The sequence below is a fragment of the Meles meles genome, chromosome 13, assembly GCF_922984935.1.
Source record: "Meles meles chromosome 13, mMelMel3.1 paternal haplotype, whole genome shotgun sequence".
Classification (NCBI taxonomy): domain Eukaryota; kingdom Metazoa; phylum Chordata; class Mammalia; order Carnivora; family Mustelidae; genus Meles; species Meles meles.
In genome coordinates, this window is record NC_060078.1 from 62,022,293 (window position 1) to 62,036,015 (window position 13,723).

Below are 13,723 nucleotides of genomic sequence, written 5' to 3' on the forward strand. Positions count from 1 at the left end.
CACTCCATGGCTACTCACTCTCTCCCTGGTGAGGTAAGTGGTCTCTGCTGGGTAGGTCTGAGACACTTCATTCCAGCTCTATCATATCTCTTATTAATAGGGGGTAAAGAATGCTAGCAGAGCGTAGCCAGAGTCATTAGCATAAGGGCTGGAGTTTTGATACAATCAGTAGCAGGTCTAGTTAATTGCTAATTATTGTGCTGGGCAAAAAAGGTATTTTTTTCTTGCAAGTGTTCATTATATATTTTTAAAAGTAATCTCTATGCCCAATGTGGGGCTCAAATTCAAGACCCCATGATCAAGAGTTGTAAACTCTACCCACTGAGCCAAACTTAAGGGGTCCCAGCTGGCTCAGTCAGTAGAGCATGTGACTCCTAATCTCAGGATCGTGAGTTCAAGCTCCACACTGGGCGTGGAGCCTACTTAAAATTAAAACAAAACAAAACAAATTTAACCCCCTTAGGTTCATCTCTTATGCAGGGAATATGAATAAATGAGAAGTGTAACTTCCATTTCCCATGATTTCCTGGCATAAGGATTCATACATGGCGTATACAATTCTGACGTCCTTCAGGGCTAGACAATCTTTGATCTTCACCTCAGGTCATCCTGGAGCTCAACAAAAGGAACTCCTGGCAACTGAAACTGTCTATGGACTAACCTAGTCTGCAAAGTATAAGCAGCAGAGCCAAGACTAGAGTAAGGGTGAAAGCAGAGCCACGTCTGACTTCAGAGCCTGTGTCCCCCCACCCCTGAGCCAGTTATCCGTAGAAGGATGTGAAGAAAGAAAATATGCAAGGAAAGAAGATGGGAAAATAAATGGTTCAACATCAATCTTTTAATATTAGTGGACCCTCTTACTCATTAGAAAGGAACTAATTCAGCAAAGTAATCTAAGAAGTGACTACATAGGGACCACATTTGAACTTGGTAGTAGGCTAAGGCCAGCTGTGGTCCTGAACGCTTTACATATTCATTAATTCTCACAACAGCTCTTTGAGTTAGGTTCCTTTGCCCCTGTTTACAGGTAAGAAAAACTATAGCTCAGAGAAATTATACATGTCCGAGATCATATGACTTGCAAGGAGCAAAGCTGGGAATCAAAACCATGCAGTCTGACTTCAAAATTCATGTCTTTAACCACTATGCATTAATGCCTCTGTTTGTCCTGGCAAACCTTTGTCTTCCTTAACCTCTAAATTAAAATATTATTTAATCAGTTTTTCTCTTGGGAAAGCATTTTCTTAGAAACCTCTGAAGGAAACAAAGAATCTGTTCTCATTTAAATGAAAATAGTATCACAATAAGAACCTCTGGGAAACCACAGACACCATCAGAACAAAATCAAAATGTAGTAAAGATTAAACCGTAATTTCCATTCCATGTAAGTAAATGTTTGGCAAGCTTTCAGGAGATCAATATGACATTTCATTTGTGAAATGACTATTAAGCTCAATAGATGATAAAATATTTCATCAGTCCAGTTTTGAAGAGAGGCCAATAATCAAACTCATGTGCACAACATACTGAAAAGGGATAAAAATGAGGACCCACTCTGGTCATGGCCTCCTAAAGAAAACAAAGGTGAACATTCAGAATCAGAATCTGCTTGAAACTTCTCTCTTCACAGAGGTTGCAACTATTAGAATTCTAAAGAGAAAAAATTTAAAAATGTAAAATTAGTCGCACATACATTTGATAAGTCGGTTACAACTTGGTGACCCTCCAAGAATATTCATCTAGGATTGAATCACAGAGGATATACTTTGAGCAAGAAATATAGGACAGATAAATGGGTCAGAGGTATTAATTTCAAGAATTCAAAGTCATTGCAGGAGAGTCATTGTGTGTGTGTGTGTGTGTGTGTGTGTGTGTGTGTATGCAAGATCTGTGTTAGTCTGAAGTCCAGAGAAGGAATTGTCAGAGACGAGATAAGAATATATCTCAATCAAGAGGGAAGGGCAAGGGCACCTGGGTGGCTCAGTGGGTTAAGCCTCTGCCTTCGGCTCAGGTCTGGGTGACTCAGTGGGTTAAGCCTCTGCCTCCGGCTCAGGTCATGATCTCAGGATCCTGGGATCGAGTCCTGCGTCGGGCTCTCTGCTTGGCGGGGAGCCTGCTTCCTCCTCTCTCTCTTTCTGCTTGCCTCTCTGCCTACTTGTGATCTCTCTCTGCCAAATAAATAAACAAAATCTTTAAAAAAAAGAAAAAAAAGGGAAGGGTAATGCAGTAGAAGCAGAGGGGAAGCTCAGTGAAATCCAAGGTCACCGGAAATGACTTTGGCCTATACTAGAAAAAAAGATTGGGATGGCAATTAAGGGAGAAACTGAGAAACCTGCCAAGCACATGTTCTGCCAAACTACAACCACCACAAACTATCCCTCTGGGCATCTTTGCTTAGTGTCAGCTCAGAGAGGGCATAGGCAAAACCAAAGGGGCCTTCAGCTATGCCAAATGAATCTATTTTTTTTTAAAGATTTTTATTTTATTTATTTGACACAGAGAGAGAGATCACAAGTAGGCAGAGAGACAGGCAGAGAGAGAGGAGGAAGCAGGCTCCCTGCCGAGCAGAGAACTCAATGCGGGGCTCCATCCCAGGACCCTGAGATCATGACCTGAGCCGAAGGCAGCAGCTTAATCCACTGAGCCACCCAGGCACCCCCAAATGAATCTATTTTTAGCCACTGAAGTTGGGCTCTCGAATCTGTCCTTCATATACCTTATTCACGCAGATTTGGGAATTTAATCTTGTTCATAATAAAAATTACTTTTGAAAAAAACTTTGACCTTATTTCAGCTAATCTAAGTGCGTGCTGCCAGTGATGGCAGCCAGGCTAACCCAAGGAAACAAGTGAGCCCTTGTTTGTGCTTTTCCCACATCTAAGTCTTTGGCCCTCAGTCATCTGCAGACAGAGACCTTGCCTTGTCTTATCCATAAGTTTTAGCTTCTCTGCGTTAACCATAAACAATTGCTTAACCCTCACTCTTGTTTCTGTCCTTGGTCTCTCTGATTCCCTATCCCATTACCCTCCCATCTCTCTGTAGTTGTGTATGCTACCCAGAACTGGACACGATACGAAGTGGATATTTGAAGTATTAACTCCCTTGATCTGAAACTGTATTTTTGTTGATGGAAGCCCAAGATTGTACTGATTTTAGGGAGTACAGATTTGAAAGCCAATCAATCAGCAATCTTTGTTTACTGCCTAGTTGTAGCAATAAGTCAAATAGATATAACCATGTATGACTTAATTCTTTGGGGTTCTTGGAGGTCAAGTCTGGAGGGAGCAAAATTAGAAAAGGTAGAGCTCTTTTGTGACTTTTTTTTTTAAAGATTTTATTTATTTATTTGACAGAGAGGGTGAGAGCACAAGCAGGAGGAATGGCAGAGGGAGAGGGAGAAGAAGGCTCCCCACTGAGCAGCCCCCTGCCCTCCATACAGGGCTGGACACCAGGAGCAGGGAGCCCAATGCAGGAGTTGTTCCTAGGACCTTGGGATCATGACCTGAGCTGAAGCTAGATGTTCAGCCAAGCCACCTAGGTGTGCCTCTTTTGACTCCTATAGTATTTACCAGTAACTGTCTTTTTCTAAGATTCTGAGAACTGTGTGTAGCCATAAGCTGTGATTTCCTTGAAGCAGACCACCCCTTTAATTTTAATCTTGTCCACACAACACCTAACAAGAATTTATCAATTCATTTTGTTCATTGCAGCAGTGTTTATCAAATAATTGCATTTAATATTCTACTTTACTAGAAAAACTCATCTACCAATAAATAAATAAATATATAATTTTCCCATGTTACTGAGCCCTTGTAATATCCTGTCTGTATGCCTGAAACCTTTATCCTAACAATGTGACTTATGGTGAATGACTATTTTTGTATACCTGGGGCCCCGGGATATCCTGTATCAGTTTGACCACTGGGTGGGTGCTGGACTCTCAAAAGCTGTCAATCATGGACACTGCAGGATTCCTAAGAAAAACCCTGGACACTAAGGCTCAGGTGAGCTTCCCTGGTTGGCAACAGTTTACCATGTCACACATCATTGCTGAAAGAATTAAACATCGTCCCCGTGTCTCCACGGGGAGAAGACAACTGAAAGCTTGTGCCTGGTTTTTCCTGGACTCTGCAGTATACATCTTTTTCCCTTTGCTGATTTTAATCTCTATCCTTTCACTGTAATAAACCAAAAGGATGAATATAATGAGTCCTTCTAGTGAACCACTAAACCTGAAGGTAGTCTTGGGGATCCCTGACACAGATATGTTAACGTGGGACAAGAATAAAAATAGTAAGTAATTTGAAAAAAAAAAAAAATAGTAAGTAATTTGGGCAAGAAACATTTAAGAGGCAATGAACTCCATGGTTGCTATTCTGTCCACTGTCAGGGAACAGCACCTGGTAAAATCAGTGAAGATGTTTATAAAATATCTGTTTGATGGCAGTTTAACTTTAATTTGGATGCCTCATCTCTTAAAGAATTTTGGTTATTTTTCCTTCAATCCACAATAAATATGAACATTACAGAATAGGTTAAAATAAATTTTTATTAAAATTTTTTATTAAACGTTAGAAGAGATTTATATACAATTCACAAATTCTTTACAAAACAATTGCCAAACCTTATTCATTTTTAATTGTTTCTGTGCAGACTTGGAAATTTTATAGTGAAATAGGGTCTATAAAATATTTTTTTTTAGAAAGCATCACAATGCTAGTTTTAGGCAAAATAACATTTAAAACTGAAATCTTTGCATGTGAGTGAACTCTCAAGCACCCGTATTTTTTATCCCAGTGACAAAGTAATGGGAAAATGAACATTAAATTGACTGAGGAAACAATGAATAAGTATTCTGTAAACTTGCAAATTCACTCAAGTTTATTACTTTCAAAAGCACTGGCATTACAAGGTATTGACAACCAAACTATGTACTCAAATAAAATGAATGTTAATGAAGTTAACATTCAAAGAATAAAAATAATGTTTCAAAGAGGCACCCCTTGTTGTAAGATCTGTTAAAGAAGTCTCTAGCACACTGAAGGCTTACGGTAATAAACCCTGCATGAGATAGTCTCTTCACACAGAATGATAATTCATCCCTTTTAGAAGTAAATATTGTCTCCGTAGTAGTATTGCTGGTAAATGAAAGATACAAGTTCAAAATATGATGGTAACATACAAAAGTGGTCAACAGTTTTGGTCTTTGTCTGAGAGGTAAACTCTGTAGTTCAGCAAAGACTGGCTTTGAGTCTTCAGTACGAAAGGATGACCGTCCATTCATCCAACCGATATCATTCCAGAGGGCAGAATTCTAACCACCAACTTGAAAGGAATATGGCTCAACAAAGAAGAAAACAGTAACCGATTTACCTCAAAGATTAGGAAGTAAAATCAACGTCAAAGTATTTGAAATCACAAGGAATTTAAAAATTTAATGCTTTGAAAATTTCCCCCTGAGCTATGGATGCTTTTTAGATATAGTCTCCAGTAAAACAGATGCATTCTGTCATTCCAAATTGTACTTATAAATGCTATGGATCTTGGTGCTGAAAATAAGTAAGTTATGTCTCCAACAGCATAAAGTGGTCACAATTACATGTTCTGTGGAAATCTTTGGTGAAATGCAATCCTGCAGAAGCCTCCTTATTTTGTTTCCCTCCTCCTAATGCTGCTCGAATCTTCAAGTAATTTTTAAGGGAGAAACTACAAGACCATAATGAAGGACCAGCAGACCATCCTGAAAAGAAAAAAAAAAAGTGTTTTGCAGTTATTTGAAAACCAGTTGTGTAAATGATTAAGTCAGATATGGTTTATTTTTCATAGCCTAACACTAATGTGAATTTCTTTGGTTTAAAGAAAATAAAGGGTCCAAGATAAATAAACCTGCTTATCCATATTCACCTCATCACCAAACATCCCCTGTCAGTGTGCCTTTTTAATCATTTTTCAGTATGTAACACATGCTCTTTGGCACCTAGAATACAGTAGCTTTGAGTAAGGGCTTGAGAAATGTTACTGTCTTTTTCTGAGATTCTACATCATATATGTATTGTTCCTCAACTACCCTGGCAGGCTGATCAATGGATTTCCCTTTTTCTTCTCACTTTCCAATCCAAATCACTTCAAGACTCTTTTTCACTGAGTCCTAACACCATTTCGTTCCATCACTAAGCTGGCTGTATTGCAAAAATAATTACATTTCATACATCTTCATCTTCTTCTTTTTTTTTTTTTTTAAAGATTTTATTTATTTACTTGACAGACAGAGATCACAAGCAGGCAGAGAGGCAGAGGAGGAAGCAGGCTGTCCTCAGAGCAGAGAGCCCGATGCGGGGCTCGATCCCAGAACCCTGGGATCATGACCTGAGCTGAAGGCAGAGGCTTTAACCCACTGAGTCACCCAGGCGCCCCACATCTTCATCTTCTTTTTGGAAATAAGAGAACTGTTGCTCAAGGAAAAGCCAGTTACTTTTTCAAAGAAACAGAAAGGTGACTAAGTCCTCTTCCTTCTTTGTAAATCACACATAAAATTCAAGTTAATAATGATGCCGTTTGGGGCGCCTGGGTGGCTCAGTGGGTTGGGCCTCTGCCTTCGGCTCAGGTCAAGATCCCAGGGTCCTGGGGTCGAGCCCCGCATCAGGCTCTCTGCTCACAGGGAGCCTGCTTCCTCCTCTCTCTCTCTGCCTGCTTCTCTTCCTACTTGTGATCTCTGTCTGTCAGAGAAGTAAATAAAATCTTAAAAAAATAAAAAAATAAAAAAAAAATAATGATGCCGTTTGAAAAACTAATGGTCCCTAATCACTGTATTGCCAAATACTTTTGCTACTCTGAAAAACTGTTACCACACCTATAGTGTACCTATACAATGGAAGGATAATTATAACCTGTAATATTGTAACAAAAAACAATCAGCCTTGGAGCATCTTTCCAATACTCAATTACATATAAATTTTATTAGCAAAATTATAAGACTTGCGATTTCTTTAAAAAATCCAAATACCATTAAAAAAAGTTATGAAAAACTGTGAATGGCCATGAAATGGCTATTAGTATTAATTTGGGGGTTATAATAAAACATTAATAAGTAAGCAAACCTACAAATATGGAATCCATGAATAATAATTACCAACTGTATATTCTTCTGCTCACTGTTAAGTCTGTACAATTCATCCCTGTCGCTGCATATGATAGTTGTATTCAATTGCATGTATATGCCACTATTTTTTACTCATTCTTTATTGGACATTTGGGTTGCTTCTAGTTTGTGGCTATCACGAATAAAGGTATTATAAAGTATCTTGTACATGTCTTGTGGTAGACATAATCATTTTTTTAAGAAAATTTTTTATTTACATATTTGACAGAGATCACAAGTAGGCAGAGAGGCAGGCAGAGAGAGGCGCGGAAGCAGGCTCCCTGCTGAGCAGAGAGCCCGAAGTGGGGCTCGATCTCAGGACCCTGAGACCATGACCTGAGCCAAAGGCAGAGGCTTAACCCACTGAGCCACCCAGGCGCCTCTGTATTCATTTCTATTAGATCTATACTCGGGAATGAAAATGCTGAGGGAGTGGGGTATATATACTTGGTTTTAGTAGATATTACCAGCAGAATTCCAAAGTGATGGGGTCAGTTCACAGTCCCACATCCAACATATATAAATTCTAGTCATTCCACATCTATACCAACACTTAACTCTGAGTCTTTTTTCATTTTAGCTGGTTCTTTTGCATTTTGGTATGCCAATTTAGCCAAACTGGAACTATATGTCCCAGAATTCCCTTCCCTTTTGAGTTAGCTGGCAGAGATTTGTATAAGACTTGCAGAGTGGAAGGAGGCAGAAACCATTACGTTCAGGTCATCACAGGGCAACCAGATGCCCGTCCAGGTTACACACAGTGTTGGGGGTACGCTGGCTCAAATTGTAGGTAGAGGGCAGCAGCCACGCCTGCAGCTAACTCTTGATCCCACAAGAGCTCCAGCTTCAGGCTCTCTGAATTTTGGGCCAAAGACCACCAGCTTTGTCTTCAGATCCCACATATCACTTAAGATGGAAATGATGACACACACATGACCATTTCTCCTTCCAGGTTCCAGTTTATTCTCACTATTCCCCACTTTCTGTCTATCTTTTCTTCCAACTGCTGCCCTCTTGATATACAATGACTACTAATCCACAGGCAGTATCTTTTCACACACTTCTTCACCAGCCCCTACGAATGTTTTAAGATATAATCCCTTATCCTATTCATACTGGTTGTTTCCCAGATGGAATCCTAACTGTTAAAACTGGTGAATCTGGGTAAAGCACAGATGGATGTTCATTGTACTATTCCTATGACTTCTCTGAAAGTTTAAAAACTTTCAAAGTACAAAGATTAATGTAACACCTTTGTAACCAGTACTCAGTTTTATTGAGTATTAACACTTCGCCTTGTTTGTTTTAAATCTTTTTTTTTTTAATTTTTTTTTAAGATTTTATTTATTTATTAGTCAGAGAGAGAGAGTGAGCACAGGCAGACAGAGTAGCAGGCAGAGTCAGAGGGCAAAGCAGGCTCCCCGCCGAGCAAGGAGTTGTTCCTTGGACACTGTGGGACTTGATCCCAGGACACTGGGATCATGGCCTGGGCCGAAGGCAACCGCTTAACCAACTGAGCCACCCAGGAGTCCCTCAAATCTCTTTTTAAAATGATAAAAATTTTCCGGATGTCTGGGTAGCTCAGCTGGTTAAGTGTCCCGCTTCTGATATCAGCTCAGGATGTGATCTCAGGGTTGTGAGATCGAGCCCAGCATCAGGCTCTGTGCCAGCACAGTCTGCTTGAGAAGCCCTCTCTCCCTCTCCCCTTGCACACGCATGCTCTCTAAATAAATAAATAAAATCTTTAAAAAATAAAATAAAATAGGGGTGCCTGAGTGGCTCAGTTGGTTAGGTGTCTGCCTTCATCTCAAGTCATGATCCTGGGTCCTGGGATTGAGCCCTGAATCAGGCTCCCAGCTCAGTAAGGAGCCTGCTTCTTCCACTGCCACTCCCCCTGCTTGTGCAAATGCTCTCTCTCTCTCCTGTCAAATAAATAAATAAAATATTTTAAAAAACATTAAAAAAGTGGGGCACCTGGGTGGTTCAGTTGGTTGGGGCCTCTGCCTTTGGCTCAGGTCATGATCCCAGGGTCCTGGGATCGAGCCCTACATCAGGCTCTCTGCTCAGCGGGTAGCCTGCTTCCCCCTCTCTCTCTGCCTGCCTCTCTGCCTACTTGTGATCTCTCTCTCTGTCAAATAAATAAATAAAATCTTAAAACGACAACAACAAAACATAAAATAAGGGGCACCTGGGTGGCTCAGTGGATTAATCCTCTGCCTTTGGCTCAGGTCATGATCTCTGGGTCCTGGGATTGAGCCCCGCATCAGGCTCTCTGCTCAGCAGGGAGCCTGCCTCCCCTCCTCTCTCTGCTTACCTCTCTGCCTACTTGTGATCACTATCTGTCAAATAAATAAATAAAATCTTTAAAAAATGACAGTTGTTTCCTTGTAAACGAAACATACACCTTTCCTATGATCCAGTAATTCCACTTCTAATTATTTGTTCAAAATAAGTGAAAACATATATTCTTTAAAAAACTAGTTAAAAAAGATGACAAGGAGGAAGAAAAGAAAAAAATATATACTTGTATAGGACTGTTTATAGCTACTTCATTTGTATTAGCCCCAAACTGAAAATAGCCCATATGTCCATGAACAGGAAAATAATAAATTATGGCATATTATACACTGAAATACTTTGCAGCAATAAAAAGGAACAAATGAGGGGCGCCTGGGTGGCTCAGTGGGTTGAGCCGCTGCCTTCGGATCAGGTCATAATCTCAGGGTCCTGGGATCGAGTCCCGCATCGGGCTCTCTGCTCAGCAGGAAGCCTGCTTCTCTCTCTCTCTCTCTCTCTGCCTGCCTCTCTGCCTAGTTGTGATTTCTATCAAATAAATAAAATATTAAAAAAAAAAAAAAGGAACAAATGATTGCTACATGCAACCTCACTGGATAAGTTTCAAAATGTATGGTGAATGAAGGGCACCTGGGTGGCTCAGTGGTTAGGCGTCTGCCTTCGGCTCGGGTTGTGATCCCGGGGTCCTGGGATCAAGCCCTGCATCGGGCTCCTTGCTTGGCAGTAGGCTTGCTTCTCCCTCTCCCTCTCCCACTCCCCCTGCCTGTATTCCTTCTCTCTCTCTGTCAAATAAATAAAATCTTAAAAAAAAAAAAGTATGGTGAATGAAAGATGCCAGACACAAAAGAGGTACATGTTTTAGGATTCCACTTATATGACATTCTAGAATAAACAAAATTAATCTATAGTAAACATAGCTGCAAATATTTACGATTTTGGGTTAGGCAATGGTTTTTAGATATGACACCAAACACAGAAGGAACAAAAGGAAAAACAGATAAAATGTTAAAACATTCTATTTAAAAACTTTTGTGTTAAAAAATAAATAAATAAAATAAAAAAATAAAAACTTTTGTGTTTTAAAGGTCACCACAAAGGAAATGAAAGGACTATCCACTGAAGGGGAGGAAAGTTTTACAAATCATATCTGAGAGTGATGGACTAGTATTCAGGACATATGAAGAACGCTTTCAACTCAATATAAAAACACAAAAACCCCAGTTCTTAAAAATGGGCAAAGGATCTAAATAGAAATTTCTCCAAAGAAGATAGACAAATGGCCAATAAACACATGAAAAGATCCTCAACATGATTAGTCACCAGGGAATGAAATCAAAACTACAATGAGACATCACTGCACACCCAACAGGATGGCTGTAATAAAAAAAGTAGGTAGTAAGTGTTGGCAAGGATCGAGGGAAACTGGAACGCATATACACTGCTGGTGGGATTATAAAATGGTGACGTTGCTTGGAAACAGTCTTAACAGTTCCTTGAAAGGTTAAACACAGAGTTACCATACAACCCAGTGATTCCACTCCTAGATGAACATCAAAGAGAGATAAAAACATGGCCACACAAAAAGGTAGAAATAGGAGGAACAAAAGAGCTAAACCATATAAACTGTTTAGAAAAGTGCCTGACACACAGGAAGCATTTGATAAATATTAGCTTTACTATTTATAGTCCAAGCAATGCTGATAACATTTTTTCATTGAATAGCTTCCCTGCGGGCACAGACATGATAAAGTGGAAGGGCTACCTGCATAGCTGCATCACCGATTGCACGACGAATTTCCCTTAGAGTCTGATACTGCTCCAGCAAGTGATCACCACAGATGATATCTACCTATGGGCAAATAAGAGCATCAAATTGCTTTCCTGCTTCAAAAAACTGCATGAAAAAATTAAGAAAAACCAATGTAATTATTTCCAGACTAGGAAACTTTGCTATTTTATTTTAGACTGATAAAACACTCTCAAGACAGATTTTAGAAACTTGCTACAGAAATAAAATGGAAGGAGCATTAGAAGACACTGCAGTGCAACGGCATAGTACAGCCGATACTCAACATGATTTCCTTGACTCTCAGAACAAGTAAAATCACATTTCATATATTCAGCATAAAGGTGGCACAGGAAGATACATTTTTTTTAAAGTTCTATGATAAAATGATTAAAAAGGTACACAATACTTAAAAAGATAATCTCTAGTTATTTGAATAATTCCCTTATAAGGAATATCTAATTTTCCAACAATGGAGAGTCTAACCCTAACATAAAGTACACACTGAAGGAACTTTTTTTTTTTTTTAAAGATTTTATTTATTTATTTGACAGAGAGAGATCACAAGTGGACAGAGAGGCAGGCAGAGAGAGAGAGAGGAAAGCAGGCTCGCCGCTGAGCAGAGAGCCCGATGCAGGACTCGATCCCAGGACCCTGAGATCATGACCTGAGCCAAAGGCAGCGGCTTAACCCACTGAGCCACCCAGGCGCCCCTGAGGGAACTATTTTATGGATGCAACATCTTAGGATTGTTTTAGTCCTTTAGTAATATCAAAGCTCTAGGATAAATCTACTTTTACACTGGATGTTCTAGAAATAATGATGTAGTATAGTTATATACTATATGGTAGTAAGATGCCAGTATACTTACTTCCCAAGGTAAAAATGCAATTTTCAATCTTTCTTTGTCCTGCAATGAGTACTCCTTTCCCATTGCCTTAAAATGGGGTCAGGTCCTTGATGTCTTATTAGTATCCCTTCACAGGCTGCATCTTGTAATACCCCTGTTTAGTTTATGGCATGACATTTCTCCTTGTCCTCTAACCCGGAATAGAGTATCACCTCTGACTTTTATTTCTTCTTTCCCTTTCTTCTTATATGCAATCAGTCACCAAGTCCTATGGCTCCCCCCCCCTCCCACCCACAATACCTCTTAGAGTTCATGTTATCCTTTCAGCTGCTGCCCTGAGGCTTAAAGCAGAAACCTCCTAACCAGATTTCCTACTTTCAAATTCTGTTTACTCTAAAAATCGCACACACTGCCAACATGTTAATCTTCCTAAAACCTTAAGCATGGATGGGGAAGAGCAGTGAAAGCAGCTGCATTTCACTGAGAAGCTACTATGTATACCATATATTATACCACATAACCTGACATGTGATCTCATTTAATCTTCATTCTTATGAGCTAGGTATTATAATTCCCATTTTACAGACAGGAATACTAAGAGGTCAAGACATTTAACTTCCCTAAGGTCGCAAAGCTAGTAACTAGGAAAGTCCAGATCTAAACACAGGGCTGTCCCAGATCTATTTTTCTCCAAAGCCTAAGTGCGTGTCAGGGGTTGGTGAACCTTTTCTACAAAAGGCTAGATAATAAGTATTTTGGCTCTGTAGGCTGTAGGATCTCTGTCATATCTACTTGATCTGCCACTATATAGCAAGAAAACAGCCTATTTGGGCTGTGTTCAGTGAAATTTTATTTATAAAAACAGATGGCAGGCTACATTTGACCCATGGATTATAGTTTGTCAACATCCAAGCTATATATCATAATGCATAAACACCGATTAGTACCAACTTTTTTGTTTCACACTTAGTAGTTTCAAAATTGGCTGAGCAATACTTGTTTGCAAAATGACTTAAAAGCAATGATAGTGTAGCTTGAGCACAGAACATAGGTCCACAAAAAATTAAAGAATTTGGAAACGATCACTATGTTCTGATTTACTATTCAGCAAGCCAGGGGCTGTCACTCTTCGTGAGCTTCACCACATGGTCAAACCACATTAATGGTCTGGTTACTATATATATACATAGTTGTTTTTTTTTTTTTTTTTTTTTTGGTTACTATATTTTTCAACTTAATCTTAACCCCTAGAAGTTGGCCAGTTACTAACATTTTGATGTGCATGGCCCTAGATCTATGTGACCATGTGGGTTTTTTGTTTTTTTAAAAATGGTATTATACCACACAAATCGTTCTACAACTTATTTAAAATACAAAACAAAAAACCTTAATATACCATGGCCATCTTTGAAGTACACAGTTAGCTCTCTCTTTAATACCTACATAGTGGGGACACCTGGGTAGCTCAGTCCGTTAAGCACCTGCCTTTGGCTCAAGTCATGATCCCAGGGTTCTGGGATCAAGTGCTGTGTTGGGCTGCCTGCACAGTGGGGAGTCTGCTTCTCCCTCTGCCTCTCCTCCTGGCTTGTGCTCTCTTTCTCTCTCAAATAAATAAATAAAATCTTAAAAAAAAAAAAAAAGCCACAGTGTTACA

The 13,723-nt window shown here is 39.5% G+C and overlaps 1 protein-coding gene across 2 annotated transcripts in view; it reads right to left on the reverse strand.

The window, feature by feature from the left end:
- Positions 1-4,562: 4,562 nt before the first annotated feature.
- Positions 4,563-13,723, reverse strand: part of PCGF6 (polycomb group ring finger 6) — a 32,015-nt gene continuing 22,854 nt past the window's right edge. For both annotated transcript variants that reach the window (XM_046026174.1, XM_046026173.1), the window contains 2 exons: positions 11,196-11,282; positions 4,563-5,740 (listed from right to left, as the gene is read on the reverse strand). In XM_046026174.1, the coding sequence (XP_045882130.1) occupies positions 5,684-5,740; positions 11,196-11,282 (144 nt within the window). In that variant the 3' untranslated portion in view covers positions 4,563-5,683. The remainder of the gene's footprint in view (positions 5,741-11,195; positions 11,283-13,723) is intronic.